Source organism: Narcine bancroftii, chromosome 2 (assembly GCF_036971445.1).
Source record: "Narcine bancroftii isolate sNarBan1 chromosome 2, sNarBan1.hap1, whole genome shotgun sequence".
NCBI classification, from domain to species: domain Eukaryota; kingdom Metazoa; phylum Chordata; class Chondrichthyes; order Torpediniformes; family Narcinidae; genus Narcine; species Narcine bancroftii.
Window position 1 is genome coordinate 21,141,952 of NC_091470.1, and position 14,896 is coordinate 21,156,847.

Consider the following 14,896-nt stretch of genomic DNA (forward strand, 5'->3'; position numbering starts at 1 on the left):
TTCTGGAAAATCAATTCCAATATCTCCACAATCTCAAAAGCCACCTCCTTCAGAACCATGAGTTACTAACCACTATCCCTCTAGTAATTCTGACTGTACTTAATTCTATTCCCTGAGACCTCAGACTATCAGGTATGTTGTTATTGTATTCCTCAGTGAAGACTGACGTAAAATACTCATTTAGTTCCTCTGCCATCTCTTTTTCAATCGGTCCTCTTTGTCTCTTTCTGTAAGTTTTTAAAAGTTTCCCGGTCCCCTGTTTTTCCACTATTTTTTGCTTCCTTGTTTGCCCTCCCTTTTGCTTTTATTATAGTTTTAACTTCTCTTGTTAGCCACATTTGTGCCATTTTTCCATTTTTAATTTTCCTTTTTCTTGGAATATATCTATCTGCACTTCTTTTTTTTCTTTGGCTTGGCTTCGCGGACGAAGATTTATGGAGGGGGTAAAAAGTCCACGTCAGCTGCAGGCTCGTTTGTGGCTGACCAGTCCGATGCGGGACAGGCAGACACGATTGCAGCGGTTGCAAGGGAAAATTGGTTGGTTGGGGTTGGGTGTTGGGTTTTTCCTCCTTTGCCTTTTGTCAGTGAGGTGGGCTCTGCGGTCTTCTTCAAAGGAGGCTGCTGCCCGCCAAACTGTGAGGCGCCAAGATGCACGGTTTGAGGCGTTATCAGCCCACTGGCGGTGGTCAATGTGGCAGGCACCAAGAGATTTCTTTAGGCAGTCCTTGTACCTTTTCTTTGGTGCACCTCTGTCACGGTGGCCAGTGGAGAGCTCGCCATATAATACGATCTTGGGAAGGCGATGGTCCTCCATTCTGGAGACGTGACCCATCCAGCGCAGCTGGATCTTCAGCAGCGTGGACTCGATGCTGTCGACCTCTGCCATCTCGAGTACCTCGACGTTAGGGGTGTGAGCGCTCCAATGGATGTTGAGGATGGAGCGGAGACAACGCTGGTGGAAGCGTTCTAGGAGCCGTAGGTGGTGCCGGTAGAGGACCCATGATTCGGAGCCGAACAGGAGTGTGGGTATGACAACGGCTCTGTATACGCTTATCTTTGTGAGGTTTTTCAGTTGGTTGTTTTTCCAGACTCTTTTGTGTAGTCTTCCAAAGGCGCTATTTGCCTTGGCGAGTCTGTTGTCTATCTCATTGTCGATCCTTGCATCTGATGAAATGGTGCAGCCGAGATAGGTAAACTGGTTGACCGTTTTGAGTTTTGTGTGCCCGATGGAGATGTGGGGGGGCTGGTAGTCATGGTGGGGAGCTGGCTGATGGAGGACCTCAGTTTTCTTCAGGCTGACTTCCAGGCCAAACATTTTGGCAGTTTCCGCAAAGCAGGACGTCAAGCGCTGAAGAGCTGGCTCTGAATGGGCAACTAAAGCGGCATCATCTGCAAAGAGTAGTTCACGGACAAGTTTCTCTTGTGTCTTGGTGTGAGCTTGCAGGCGCCTCAGATTGAAGAGACTGCCATCCGTGCGGTCTGCACTTCTGCAGACCATCTGCACTTCTAATTCACGTAGAAATATCATCCAATTCTGCTCTGCCGCCCCTCCATCTAGTTTACTTTTCCAGTCAACTTGGGCCAGTTTCTCTCTCCTACCACTGTAATCTCCTTTGTTCCACTGAAATATTGAGACGTGTCCATTCACGAACAGTGACGAGGTTGGTTTTGCAGAAGAGTGATGTTGAAGGAATGAGATACACCAGCAATGAGCGATTATATTCACAAAATTTGGGAAGGTTGCACCAGATAATGTGGAGGGGAGAGATGAAGAAACATCACAGGGTATTCAATGCAAACAAACCAACTTGTGTCTCTGGCAGCAATCAATCATCCTGATATAAACACAATCCCTGCAGGAGGTCAGTGACCTCTGATTGACTGTGGCAGTAAGAGGTCAGCTGGTGCAGGAGGACAGTGAACTGTGTGTGAGTGGGATTTTAATAGAAACAAGGAACGGGGCGAAGACATTCAGCTCTTTGAGCCTGCACCACCACTCAATATGATCATGGTTGGTCACGCGACCTCATCCTTCCATACCAAGTGAACCCTTTAGTTACAGGGTCAGCATGGTTGGCGTAACGTTTAGCGCAACGCCTTTACAGCTCCAGCGATGGGGACCGGGGCTCGAATCCTGGGCTGTCTGTAAGGAGATGGTACATTCTCTCCGTGTCTGCGGGGGTTTTTCACGGGACTCCAGTTTCCTCCCACCATTTGAAATGTACCTGGGGGGTGTAGGTTAATTGGGTGTAAATTGGACAGCATGGGCCCGTGGGCTGAAATGGCCTGTTACCATGCTGTATGTCTTGGGCATGTCTAATGGACTTCCTGTGGCAGGCAATTCCACACAAGTTCACGACTCTCTGAGTGAAGAGGCTTCTCTTCACCGCAGTCCTAAATGGCTCCCACCTTCTTAGACAGTGAACCCTTGTCCTGGACCCTCCCCCCAAACATTGGGAAAATTCTTGTGTCTGCTCCTGTCTGAATTTTATGTCTCAATGAAATCCCCTCTCATTAGAACCATCGAAAACTACAGCACGGAAAACAGGCCATTTGGCCCTTCTAGTCTGTGCCAGAACATTATTCCTTTAGTCCAGTGGTTTTCAAACTGCCCCCTAAACTCACCTTCCACCTTAAGCAATCCCTATGCTATAAGTGCTCTGTGATCAGTAAGGGATTGCTTAAGGTGGTGTGTGGGTGGAAAGAAAAAAGTTTGAAAACCACTGTTTTCATCGTACCTCATTGACTTGTTTTGTCCACGGTTTCAATAACTCCAAAGGAAATGGGCTAACGACCATTTTTCTCAAGCATTTTTCTCAGTCCATAACCCTCCAGACCTCTCCCATCCATGTATCCATCGTAAAACTTGAGTGAGGCCGCATTTACCATGTCAGATGACAGCTCATTCCAAACTCCCTCCACTCTCTTGAGTGAAGATGTTCCCCCTTAAACCTTTCCATTTTCACCTGAAGCCATGTCCTCTTGTATTTGTCTCTCCCAATCTAAGTAGAAAGAGCCTACTCAAATTTACTCTGTCTTTTCCCACTCATTCTTCTAAATTCCAAGGAATATAACTCCAGTTAAAATTCTGACAGGTATCTTCCTGATAATGGGGACGTCGAGAACAAGGGGTTCTGGACTCTCCAAGGATAAAGAAGAAGCCAATTAGTACTGAGATGAGGAGAAACCTACACTTAGATAGTTGTGAACCTGTGGAACTCCCTACCACAGAGAGTTGTGGAGGCCATGGTTGGAATAACAGATAGCGTAACGCCTTTACAGGCCAGCGATTGGGACAAGCATGAGTTCGAATCCCACGCTGTCTGTAAGGAGTTTGTGCGTTCTCCCTGTGTCCGCGTGAGTTTCCACCCACCGTTCAAAAATGTACCGGGGTGTAGGTTAATGGGGTGTAAATTGGGTGGCACGGACATGTGGGCTGAAATGACCTGTTACCGTGGTATATGTCGAAAATTAAAATTAAAAAATGAAATGTATTGCTACCTGATGAAAGGCCTAGGCCAGAAACATTGGTCAGTCTTCACTTCTTGTGGACACTGCGAGGCCTGCTGAGTTTCTCCAGCACTTTTGGATATTTCACATCAAATAATACACAGGCCATTCAGCTTATTTAGTTTCTCCTGACTCTTTCAAAGAAAAACCCAAGGGTTCCACTCCTGTTTGTTTCCCTGCATTTTCTCTACTCCATTAGGTATTTATTTTCTGGAGCTATGATTGAATCTTTGAGTTCTAGAGAATGAAATAGGCCCTTCAGCTCACGCTGACCAAAATGTACCCCCCACATTTGTCCTACCTGCCTGCTTATGGCCCATAATCCCTTTAAACCCATCCCATCTATCCAATTTTTTTTGTGTGAAACCTTCCTTAACCACCTCCTTGTTCCATACCCCCATCAGCCTCAGTGTTTATCCCCACCCCCGTTCCTGTTAAATCTTCTCCCCCCTTCAACTTTCAACCCTTGTCCTCTGCTCTGAGCAAAAGTTTCCCTGCGTTCACCTGATCTATCCCTCCCTTCACGATCCTCGTCCATTGTTGGATCAGGATGTTCAATCCAAGCCACCTGTTAAAAGATCGTTGAAAGAGTTCTTTTTTGCTTGTGTGGATTTTGGCATTGAGAGACCATGGTGCAGGTTCCAATTCAGCTCTATTCCTGAAGCTTCTGATGTTACAGGATAATTTTAAAACCAGGGAGTAGCCAGACTAGGCTTGGCAAAGCTGCGCAGAACCTCAGTGAGACGAGTATTTGGGAAGCACTCAGAGGGCTACATATCATGGTAGGACTGAGGGGGTGGTGGGGGGAGAGGGAACAAAACTCCAAGGCTAAAAGCAGAAAAATAACTTTCAAAGGTCATGATGAAAACTTCTGAAGCACTTTCTCTCTTCCGCTGCCCCCCCTCCACCCTTCCTCCTTGCAGACCACTTTTTCACAGGTGATGGGGCGTACCGATCCGAGAAGGGCTACTACCAGATTACGGGCAGACTGGATGACGTCATCAATATCAGTGGACACCGGCTGGCCACGGCTGAGATCGAAGGCGCTGTGGTAGGAGAAGCGAGAGAGATGCAGGCAGCTATACTTTTAAAACAGTAGTTCTCAACCTTTTTTTCTTTCCACTCACATACCACCTTAAGTAATCCCTTACTAACCGCAGAGCACCTGTGGCACAGGATGCAGTAGACGATGAGAAAACATTGGTTTAAAACGTGGACTATTACCTGCTGTTTGTTGTTTGAATTCAATTGCATAATGTTACATGTACCAAGGCAGAGCGAAGTTTTGGCTGCTCCCTGTGCAGCTCGCGAAATATCCCCATGCCCCACTGCCATTTTGGATTTATGTAAAAAAACTTGGGAGGAACAGGATTAAGTTCACTTATTATCATTTGGTTGAATGTATACAAACTGACAAAACAGCATTTCTTAAGACCATAGTACACACAGAAAAACGTAACAAACAAATCAAATAACTTAATTCAAAAATAACATAGGAAGTAGGAACAGGAGTAGGCCAAAAATGGCCCATCGAGCCTGCTCTGCCATTCAATATGATCATGGCTGATCTAATTTATGACCTAACTCCACCTACCTGCCTTCTCCCTATATCCCCTAATTCCTCTTGTTGTAAATCTGACCCAACCATGGCTCCTGTGGATGTCCTAGTAAGGGAGTGTGGGGGGGGGGGGGTGGTCTCTGTCCCTTTGCTGGGATATCTGGTCACATGGTCCTTTTCAGTCAAAGCAGCTTCTCTCGCTCCTGCATCTACCTCCGCCACAGCTGCAATGCCTCGGCCACTCCTCAACGCAGCTCCGCCCCCCATGACGCCTGGGTTGCAGAGCCCCCTTGTGACCTTCTCCCCGGCCCGTGGCGTGCTTGGTACAGGCCCTTCCCTTCTCACGACCCCTTCTCGCACACTGCAGTATGCTCACTGCAGACTCCCTCTCCCCACCACCACCCCTCACGACCCCCCCTTCCTTACCTCCAACACCTTCCTTAAACCTTCCTCCACTTATCTCCAACTGATGTCCACTGCTGCCCTGTGGACAAGGGGGCCGCCATAATCATCCTTTACCCCTCAGAGCACAAGCCCAGCCTTACTGCAGTCCCAAGACTGATCTAGTACTGTGAGAGGAGCCTTTAAGACAGTCAGATTAAACCACTGATCCACAAGTTTTCCTTGAACTTTTAGAACCTGCACCGAGTTGTGGCCGAATCTGCAGCAATTGGATGCGCTCACGAGATCAAGGGGGAAGGTAAGAGGGACAATAGGAGAGTGCAGAAGGAGTGAGGCAGCTGTGCAGAGTGGTGGCTGTGGGCACTGCTCCCCAATCTTGCCTGGTCCTGGAGCTCGCACAGGGATGGTATATGCATTGTGTTGGGACAGTGGGGTAGTGATGTCACCAGGCTGGCCTCTGGAAACAGAGAATGAGGTACGAGAATGGTTAAACCAACAGTAGAGGGTGCCTTGCTAAATATAATTCAGACCGAGATATAATAAGGGAATTGGGGTCTGCAGGCAACGGGCAGGTCATTGGAGCCAGATCAGCTGTAAACTGTGGAGCAAGCTTGATGGGCCAGATAAGAACATAAATAGGAGTTGGCCTCTGGCCCGTCGAGCCTGCTCCGCCATTCCATGTGGTCATGGCTGATCTGATGATAGGCTCATCTCCACCTACCTGCCTTTTCCCCCATATCCCTTAATTCCCCTACTATGTAAAAATCCATCCAACCTCTTAAATATATTTACTGAGGTCGTCTCCACTGCTTCTGTGGGTGGCGAATTCCATAGATTCACCATTCTCTGGGAAAAGCAGTTCCTCTTAATCTCAGTCCTAAATCTACCACCATCCTATGTCCTCTAGCTCTGGTCTCACCCCATCTATGGAAACCTCCTGCCTACCTCAATCTTTCATAACTATATGTTTCAATAAGATCCCCTCTCATTCTTCTAAATTCCAGCGAGAGCCGCCCCAGACAACTCAATCTCTCCTCATAGGCCAACCCCCTCCACGCTAGAATCAACCTGGCGAACCTCTTCTGCACTGCCTCTAAAGCCAGTACCTCCTTCCTCAGATGGCCAACTCCTGGTCCTATTTCTTGTGATGTAAAGGCCATGGATGATGCAATAGGTTGAGAAATAAGGATATAGTTTATTGTGAAGTAAAAATTACAACAAATCATCCAGCAAGTGTAATGTTTATTGGTAGATAGTTAACTGAAGGGGAACGCCAGCAACGTCAGGGAGAGACTGGACGCCAACTGGGACGTTTCATTCAGCACCTTCTCTATGACTGCTGCCATTGCAGGGACTGACTGCCCAGTGGCCACCCATTTTAATTCCACACACCATTCCCACACCAACAAGTCTATCCATTGGTCTCGTGCACTGCCAAACCCAGGCTACCCACAAATTGGAGTAACACATTATATTCCATCTGGGCATTTCCCAACTAGACAGTGTTAACATCGACTTCTCCAATTTCCATAAACCCCTCCCCAGAGTTTCTCTTTCCTGACCCTTCCAGCTCCCTGCCTCCTATCAAAGAGCCACTCCCCCATCACTTCTTAGCTTTTTCTCTTCTGCGTCTGACCAGTTAGCCTGTTCTCCTCCCTCTTCTTCCTCCCCATCCTCCCCCTACCTTTTTTAATTCAAGCATCTGCCTATTTTATGCTCATACACTTGACGAAGGGCCCAGGCCTGGGTTTCTCCAGCACATTTATGTACCATACACTTCCCCCTCTCCCTACTTCTCTCTCTCTCCCTCCCTCCCTCTGCAACAGTTCGGTCAACCATTTGTTCATTCATCACCTTGAGCTGGTGGGGATGACTGAAGGTGGAACCCTGAAGGAACACTCCTTCTCTACTAGTCCCCTTCTCCGTGGGTCTTCGCTAAACACACCCTTCAGTGGGCAGACCAGGCCCTTGCATAGTTGTTGCCATGTGTATAAAACAGACTTCCTCAGTGCTTTCTGAATCAGCCATGTGTTTGTCTTTGTATGAACATTCCGTAAGGGTCTACTAGTCTCCCAACTCTGTTCCCTTAATCTCAGTCAACTCTTATCCCAGTGTGATTGGCTGAACTGTATCCTCGTGAAAGCAGTGAAACACGATAAGCTACAGATGCCCCCCCCACCCCTCACTGGCTCCATTGTTTACATCTCTTCCTTACCTACTCCAATTCTCTCTCCCCACCCCTCACCCCAACCCAGGTGGTCCCATCCTCTACTTTGTTCCAATATCCTATCATTTCTTGGCCCCTCCCCAGCATCCCCACTCCTCTGTTACTCCCCTTTTTGATATCTCCGCTACCTAAATTAAATTTGACCAACCATTTCTTTTCTGTTGCCTGACCAGTTTCTCTGTTCACTCAGGTTTATTGGTTCTGATGAATGAGAAAAATTCTCTCTCACTGGGGGATCTTGTGGAGTTGGGGAATATTTGGTCAACACGACTCCTTGTGCTTCTCCCCCCAGCTTCCTATGTCTTCATTGTGCTTAAGGATGGAATTGACATAGCCGAGCACATCATCACAGAAGAACTGAAACATATCGTTTCCCAGAAGATTGCCAAGTATGCTGTTCCAGATTACGTTCAGGTAATGATTCAGTCTGGTTGTTCTAATCATGTGGTGGACAGTGTGTCCACATATAACTCCAGGATGGCAGCACAAGCAGGGCCTGCAGTGCGCCAGAGTTGTACAGCAGTGCTCTCGTGTTTGAAACCTTGCGATGTTTTGGCTTGAGTAACTGCCATGCATAGCACTTGATCACTACATGAACCGCCATTCCACAGGGGCAAGTAACATAGGAATGAGTTTAAAAAAAGACTATTTTATAGCCAAACATTTCCCTATTGTGTCATCAGACAACACAGAAACAGGCCCTTCAGCCCACCAAGTCCTTTCCAACCCATCAAACACCCATTTAGACTAATTCTATTCACTTCCAAATTCTACCACTTACTGCACATTTCCTTTTCTTTCCTTGGCTTGGCTTCGCGGACGAAGATTTATGGAGGGGCATGTCCACGTCTGCTGCAGGCTCGCTGGTGACTGACAAGTCCGATGCGGGACAGGCAGGCACGGTTGCAGCGGTTGCAAGGGAAAATTGGTTGGTTGGGGTTGGGTGTTGGGTTTTTCCTCCTTTGTCTTTTGTCAGTGAGGTGGGCTCTGCGGTCATCTTCAAAGGAGGTTGCTGCCTGCCGAACTGTGAGTCGCCAAGATGCACGGTTGGAGGCGATATCAGCCCACTGGCGGTGGTCAATGTGGCAGGCACCAAGAGATTTCTTTAAGCAGTCCTTGTACCTCTTCTTTGGTGCACCTGTCTCGGTGGCCAGTGGAGAGCTCGCCATAGAACACGATCTTGGGAAGGCGACGGTCCTCCATTCTGGAGACATGACCCACCCAGTGCAGTTGGGTCTTCAGCAGCATGGATTCGATGCTTGCGGACTCTGCCAGCTCGAGTACTTCGATGTTGGTGATGAAGTCATTCCAATGAATGTTGAGGATAGAGTGGAGACAGCGCCGATGGAAGCGTTCTAGGAGCCATAGGTGATGCCGGTAGAGGACCCATGATTCGGAGCCAATCAGGAGTGTGGGTATGACAATGGCTCTGTACACACTGATCTTTGTGTGTTTCTTTTTTTTTTTTTTTTTTTTTTTTTTTTTTAAATTTTTTATTTTTCACACCATAAATCACAATAGCCATGATATACACTTTTTCTTTTCCACACATTTACAGTGACTTTTTCTCCCTCCCCCCTCCCTCCTCCCAAGCCACCCCCCCATCCCTCCCCCCTCTCATCCATTTTAGTTATACAATCTAGGTTGCATTAATTCAGTTAGACAATGTTGTCATTCAACAAAAATACACCAGAAATTCTACTGAGTCCATTTTTTTCTTCTCTTCTCCTTCCATCAACTTAGGTAATGTTTGTTCCCGGTAGGTTTTCGCTATTGTATTTAATGTAAGGCTCCCATACTTGTTCGAATATTTCGATATTATTTCTTAAACTATATGTTATTTTTTCTAATGGAATACAGATCTTTGTGTGTTTCTTCAGGTGGTTGTTTTTCCAGACTCTTGTGTAGTCTTCCAAAGGTGCTATTTGCCTTGGCGAGTCTGTTGTCTATCTCTTTGTCGATCCTTGCATCAGATGAAATGGTGCAGCCGAGGTAGGTAAACTGGTTGACCGTTTTGAGTTAAGTGTGCCCGATGGAGATGTGGGGGGCTGGTGGTCATGTTGGGGAGCTGGCTGATGGAGGACCTGTTTTCTTCAGGCTGACTTCCAGGCCAAACATTTTGGCAGTTTCCGCAAAACAGGACGTCATGCACTGGAGAGCTGGCTCTGAATGGGGAACTAAAGCGGCATCGTCTGCAAAGAGTAGTTCACGGACAAGTTGCTCTTGTGTCTTGGTGTGAGCTTGCAGGCGCCTCAGATTGAAGCGACTGCCATCCGTGCGGTACTGGATGTAAACAGCATCTTCATTGTTGAGGTCTTTATTGGCTTGTTTCAGCATCATGCTGAAGAAGATAGTAGAGGGTTTACACTAACTGATAAACCTACATTTTTTTGGGATGTGGTAAGAAACCAGAACACCTCGAGGAAACCCACTCAGGCACAGGGAGAATGTGCAAACGCCACACAAATTCCTGAGTGTCAACATCACCGAGGATATGTCCCGGAGCCTCCGTGTTGATGCAATCACACAAAGGAGGCACGCCAGCGGCTATACTTTGTGAGGTGTCTGAGGAGATTCGGTATGTCACCGATAACTTCTACAGGTGTACCATGCAGAGCATTACTGGTTGTATCATTGCCTGGTATGTAAATGCCAACTCACCAGACTTCACTCCATCGAGGACATCTACATGAGGCGGTATCTTTAAAAAAAAAGCAGCCTCTAACCTCAAAGACCCCCACCACCCAGGTCATGCCCTCTTCACTCTGCTACCATCGGGAAAAAGGTACAGCAGCCTAAAGCCAAGCTCTCAATGCCACAAGCTTCTTCCCAACTGCCATCAGATTCCTGAATAATCAGTGAACCAAAGACACTACCTTACTTTTCGTGCATGACTATTTTAATTTTATTTGTTGTAAGATGGTTATAATATGAATATTTGCTCTGTGACGCTGCCGCAAAACACGATACTTCATGACTTTTTCACGACAGTAAATTCTGATTCAGACCGCATCACAAATCAGGATTGAACCCTAGTCATCGGAGCTATAAGGCAGGGGCCTCTCTGAGCTGGATTACTGGTTCACCTGAGGAATCATTTGCCCACTATTCCAGTGAACTTGCTTTGGTGTGCTTCAGAGCAGGGCCATTGTAGTCTTACCTGATTAATGGTGTTGAAGGCAGTACAGTTGTCTACACCTCTTAAGGAGACTAATTTCGGTGTCACTCTTGGCTCAGTGGTGACTCACTCCTGAGACTTGGTTCACATCACACTCTGGAGAGCTGAACGTGGACTCTGGTCCGACACTTCTGTGCAGAACTGAGTGGCAAGGCAATGTCAGGTGCATCAGCTTTCAGGTGAGCTACCCTTATCAGATGGAACTGCACTACTCACAGAGTGGAAAAATTCTCCCTGGCATCCTGAACAACATTTACTGCTCCACAAACAACATTTACAGAGGTGATTTAGTCATTTATTTCAGAGGGGACAAAGTTCTGGACATATTCAACAGGTCAAATACAGTCAGTCAGCATTTCAGTTCTGATTAAACTAACTCTGCTCCTTTGACACATGCTACCTGACCTGCTGTTATTTATATGATTCTGTTTTATTTTAGATTTATAGCAGTTGAAGTTTTTTGCTTTTTGATTGTGCTAGGTGGGAGGTTGCTGTGCACAAACTGACTACCATGATCCCGTTTGTCAGCGTCCGGCCTGTATCCCTCCGCACCTTTCCTATCAGAGAACCCGGCCAAACACCATTTAAAAACATCAAACCCATACCAGCTTGTGTCTTTAAAACATTTCAAAGCATTTTCAAGCTACAAAAATATTCAAGCCAGTCCACCATTGACTTCCAATCTTAGATTCTGCTCGTACAATAGATGAGGTGGACAGCCAGCACCTTTTTCCCAGGGCAGGAATAGCAAACACCAGGGAACAGCGAGGGTGCCTGGAATGGCGGTGGAGGCTGAAATACTAGGAGCATTTAAGAGACTTTTAGACAGGCACATGGATGGAAGAAAAATAGAGGGCTATGAGGTAGGAAGGGTTTAGAACTTTTTTTTGGCTGAAGGGCCTGTACTGTAATGTTCTCCATTCTAATGCCTTTTCCAGATTGTAAAGCGACTGCCCAAAACCCGGTCGGGGAAGATAATGCGGCGAGTTCTGAGGAAGATCGTGGAGCAGAAGCTGGATGAGCTGGGAGACCTCACCACACTGGATGATCACACAGCTGTGCAGGAAATTGTTGCTGGGGTTCAAGGAGATCCTAAAGAATAGGTAGAGAGGCTGCACGGCAGCATTTAGATCATTGAGACTGATTTTTATTTTGGTAAATTCACATTCAAGATCAACAGCTCATAGTCCCTTGCTGCCCTTTCCATCAGGACCAGAAGTTCAGTGGTGTACATGGACTCTATCCAGTCGACTTATCCCAAAAGTGACCCATTGAATTGATTCCTACCAAGGGCACTTCAGTAAATTTGGAAGACAGTGTACTTGAGAAAATGAGGCATATCACCACTTTCCAGGTGGCATTTTGCTGCAAGATTTTGTGCATGCCTATATTTTTTTAATGAAAATAAATCTGTGGGAGGAAGGTTCCTCCGGTATGGTATCAAATATTTGTTGATCACTTGGTCTGAGTGCTTCTTGTCGACAAATCTCTCCCTTCACTCTCGCCTGCTTCTTGAGCAGGATTCCCAGACTTTTCCAAGAACATTTCAGCAAAGAGAAAAACATGTGCTGAACTATTCTTTCGCCTCGTCCCACTGACCTGCACCTTTCCTGACCACGTTTTTATCAAATGTTAAAATGGAGCCCACATCACTTCAGCTGATGGCTCACTCCATACTCCCGCCACTCCATGTGTGAAGAGGTTCCCTTGAACTTTCAATCTAAACTTCTCTTTCACCATTAACCTGTACATTCTGATTTGTATCTCACCTACCCTCAGTGGAAAAAGCCTAATTGCAGTTACTCTATCGATACCCATCATAGTTTTGTATACCTTGATCAAATCTCCTCTCATGCTTCTATGCCCCAGAGAATAGAGTCTAAACCTGTTTAACCTTTCCCTATAAACTCAGTTCCTCAAGTCCTGGCAACATCCTAGTAAATCTCTACACTTTCTATCTTATCTTTTCTGTGGTCTTAGACAACTTTAGCACAACATCCCAACTCCTATACTCAATACTTTGATTTATTAAGGTCCATTGCCAAAAGCTCTCTACAATCCTACCTGTGACATTGCTTTCAGGGAATTATTTATCTGCATTCCCAGATCCCTCTGTTTTACCGCACTTCTCAATTCCGCTACCATTTACTGTGTATGTCCTTCCTTGGTTTGTCCTTCCAAAATGAAACATTCCTGTGTAACTTAAAAGATTTTTGCCTTTTGCAGACACACAAGTGAAAGTGCATTGATGTGGAGTGGATAAGGAACACCATGATACAACATCCATACCTGTTGTCAGTAGAGAGCTCTAGTAATTTGTATTTTGCTCTGAGTCTCTTACTGTATTATTTCTTATCTCCTGAAACTGACCACTCAGACAACACAATAGTATCTCTGCAATATGGTTGGCTTCTGACAGCGTCTGAGCTGGCACGACTTGGCTCAACATCAACTTGAGGAGGGACGAGCATAACATATCTTCTTACCAGTAGATTTGCCATGCCCATTTTCTGCTGTACCATAATATCCTAGGAGTGTCAGTGGAAGGCCTCCGGTGAACACTGCTACACACCAAGACTCCCTAACTTTCCCTTGGTAAAAGCCCAGCCTGAATTGTTCATTGATTCAAGTGTTACCCAGTCACACTCAGGTGAAAATTAATTTAAAAAAAAAATGTTCACGAAGGAACGTCAATCAGGCCTTTTGTGCATTTCATTAAAAGACTCCAAGTAAGTTGCTTCGACAACAACCCTCCCTCCCTCCCCTGAAAGATTAAACAGAAACACATGGTGGTGCTGGATTCAACTCTCCAACCTGAATCTAGTCTGCAGCTCCCTTCGAGCGAGCACAGGGGAAGGCATGAAGAAGTAAATCCCTAGTTTAGGAAAAGCACTTCACAGCAGTTTGTCACTGAAACATATTGAGTGGTTCATAGCAAAACATTGTGTCCTAACTCCAGGAGTTGAAGTAAAATCAAAATCAGCAGATATTCTGGAGTGAGCGAGTTAATGTTCAACTGTAAATTTGTATAATATTGTCCTTCAGACTACAGACACAGGAGTGTTGGACATCCCACTGTCACGCGGCACTAAGTAAACATGATCAAGTCAACCACAATCTCGTAAACCTGTGGGGAGAGGGAACATGAGGTAGAGGTTCCATTCTGGGCTTGTTGCCGTGGCAGGAGTTGCACTGCGTGCGTATCCAGAATCAGAGGAATTCAGCTGAGGTGCTGGATTTCAGCCAGCTCCCATCTTCCTCCTCCCAAAAGGGTCAACACCGAGTCGTGATGCTGTCGGCGGGGGGAAGAGAGAGAGAAACAAATATTAACCAGCTACAAGCACAAGCTGCTCAACCCATTACAAATTAAACAAGCCTCATTATTAGTCCAATGCAACTTAATATCTCACCCCTGGATTGCTCTACAAGGAACAGTACAGGTAATGGGCTGAATGATTCATTCCTACAGGATCCGTGTGTCGCTGAGAAGGCCAGTATTACAGCGACTGCATTTCCTGAGAAGACTAAAATGGGCAAGGCTACTGGCCACCATCATGTCAACCTTCTACAAAAGCTCTATTGAGAGCGTCCTGGGCGGCTGTATCACAGTGTGGTACGTTTGCGCAGAGAAATGGATCGGAGATCAATCCACAGGATCATTGGAGTCTCCCTCCCCCTATGGATGTGATCTACTGGGATTGTTGTCCGAAGAGGACAGGCAAAATCATTGAGGACCCCTTCCACCCCGCACGCAGCATCTTTCAACTCCTCTAATTGGAAACACGATACAGGAGTATCGGAGCCAGCACCATCAGGCTGAGGAACAGCTTCTTCCCATGGGCAGTGAGAATGGTGAACAACCAAAGAAACTGCTCACACTTGCCACCTGAGACTCTCGTATTCATGAAACAATATTTATTTACATATATGAAATACTTCTGTATATGCATTGTCTGTATGTGTGTTATGTCTGGTTGTGTGTCTGCAGGTTTTGCACCGAGGACCGGAGAATGCTGTTTCA

The 14,896-nt window shown here is 46.4% G+C and overlaps 2 protein-coding genes across 7 annotated transcripts in view; one reads left to right on the forward strand and one right to left on the reverse strand.

Moving 5' to 3' along the window:
• LOC138753269 (acetyl-coenzyme A synthetase 2-like, mitochondrial) overlaps nucleotides 1–12,308 on the forward strand; it is a 54,970-nt gene extending 42,662 nt beyond the window's left edge. Inside the window, exons 11-14 of the mRNA XM_069916082.1 lie at nucleotides 4,434–4,561; nucleotides 5,705–5,768; nucleotides 7,990–8,111; nucleotides 11,814–12,308. Of these exons, the coding sequence (XP_069772183.1) occupies nucleotides 4,434–4,561; nucleotides 5,705–5,768; nucleotides 7,990–8,111; nucleotides 11,814–11,978 (479 nt within the window). The 3' untranslated portion in view covers nucleotides 11,979–12,308. The remainder of the gene's footprint in view (nucleotides 1–4,433; nucleotides 4,562–5,704; nucleotides 5,769–7,989; nucleotides 8,112–11,813) is intronic.
• The window catches only part of abcd4 (ATP-binding cassette, sub-family D (ALD), member 4), a 68,543-nt gene continuing 64,795 nt past the window's right edge, over nucleotides 11,149–14,896 (reverse strand). For all 6 annotated transcript variants that reach the window (XM_069916085.1, XM_069916084.1, XM_069916083.1 and 3 more), the window contains one exon: nucleotides 11,149–14,167. In XM_069916085.1, the coding sequence (XP_069772186.1) occupies nucleotides 14,096–14,167 (72 nt within the window). In that variant the 3' untranslated portion in view covers nucleotides 11,149–14,095. The remainder of the gene's footprint in view (nucleotides 14,168–14,896) is intronic.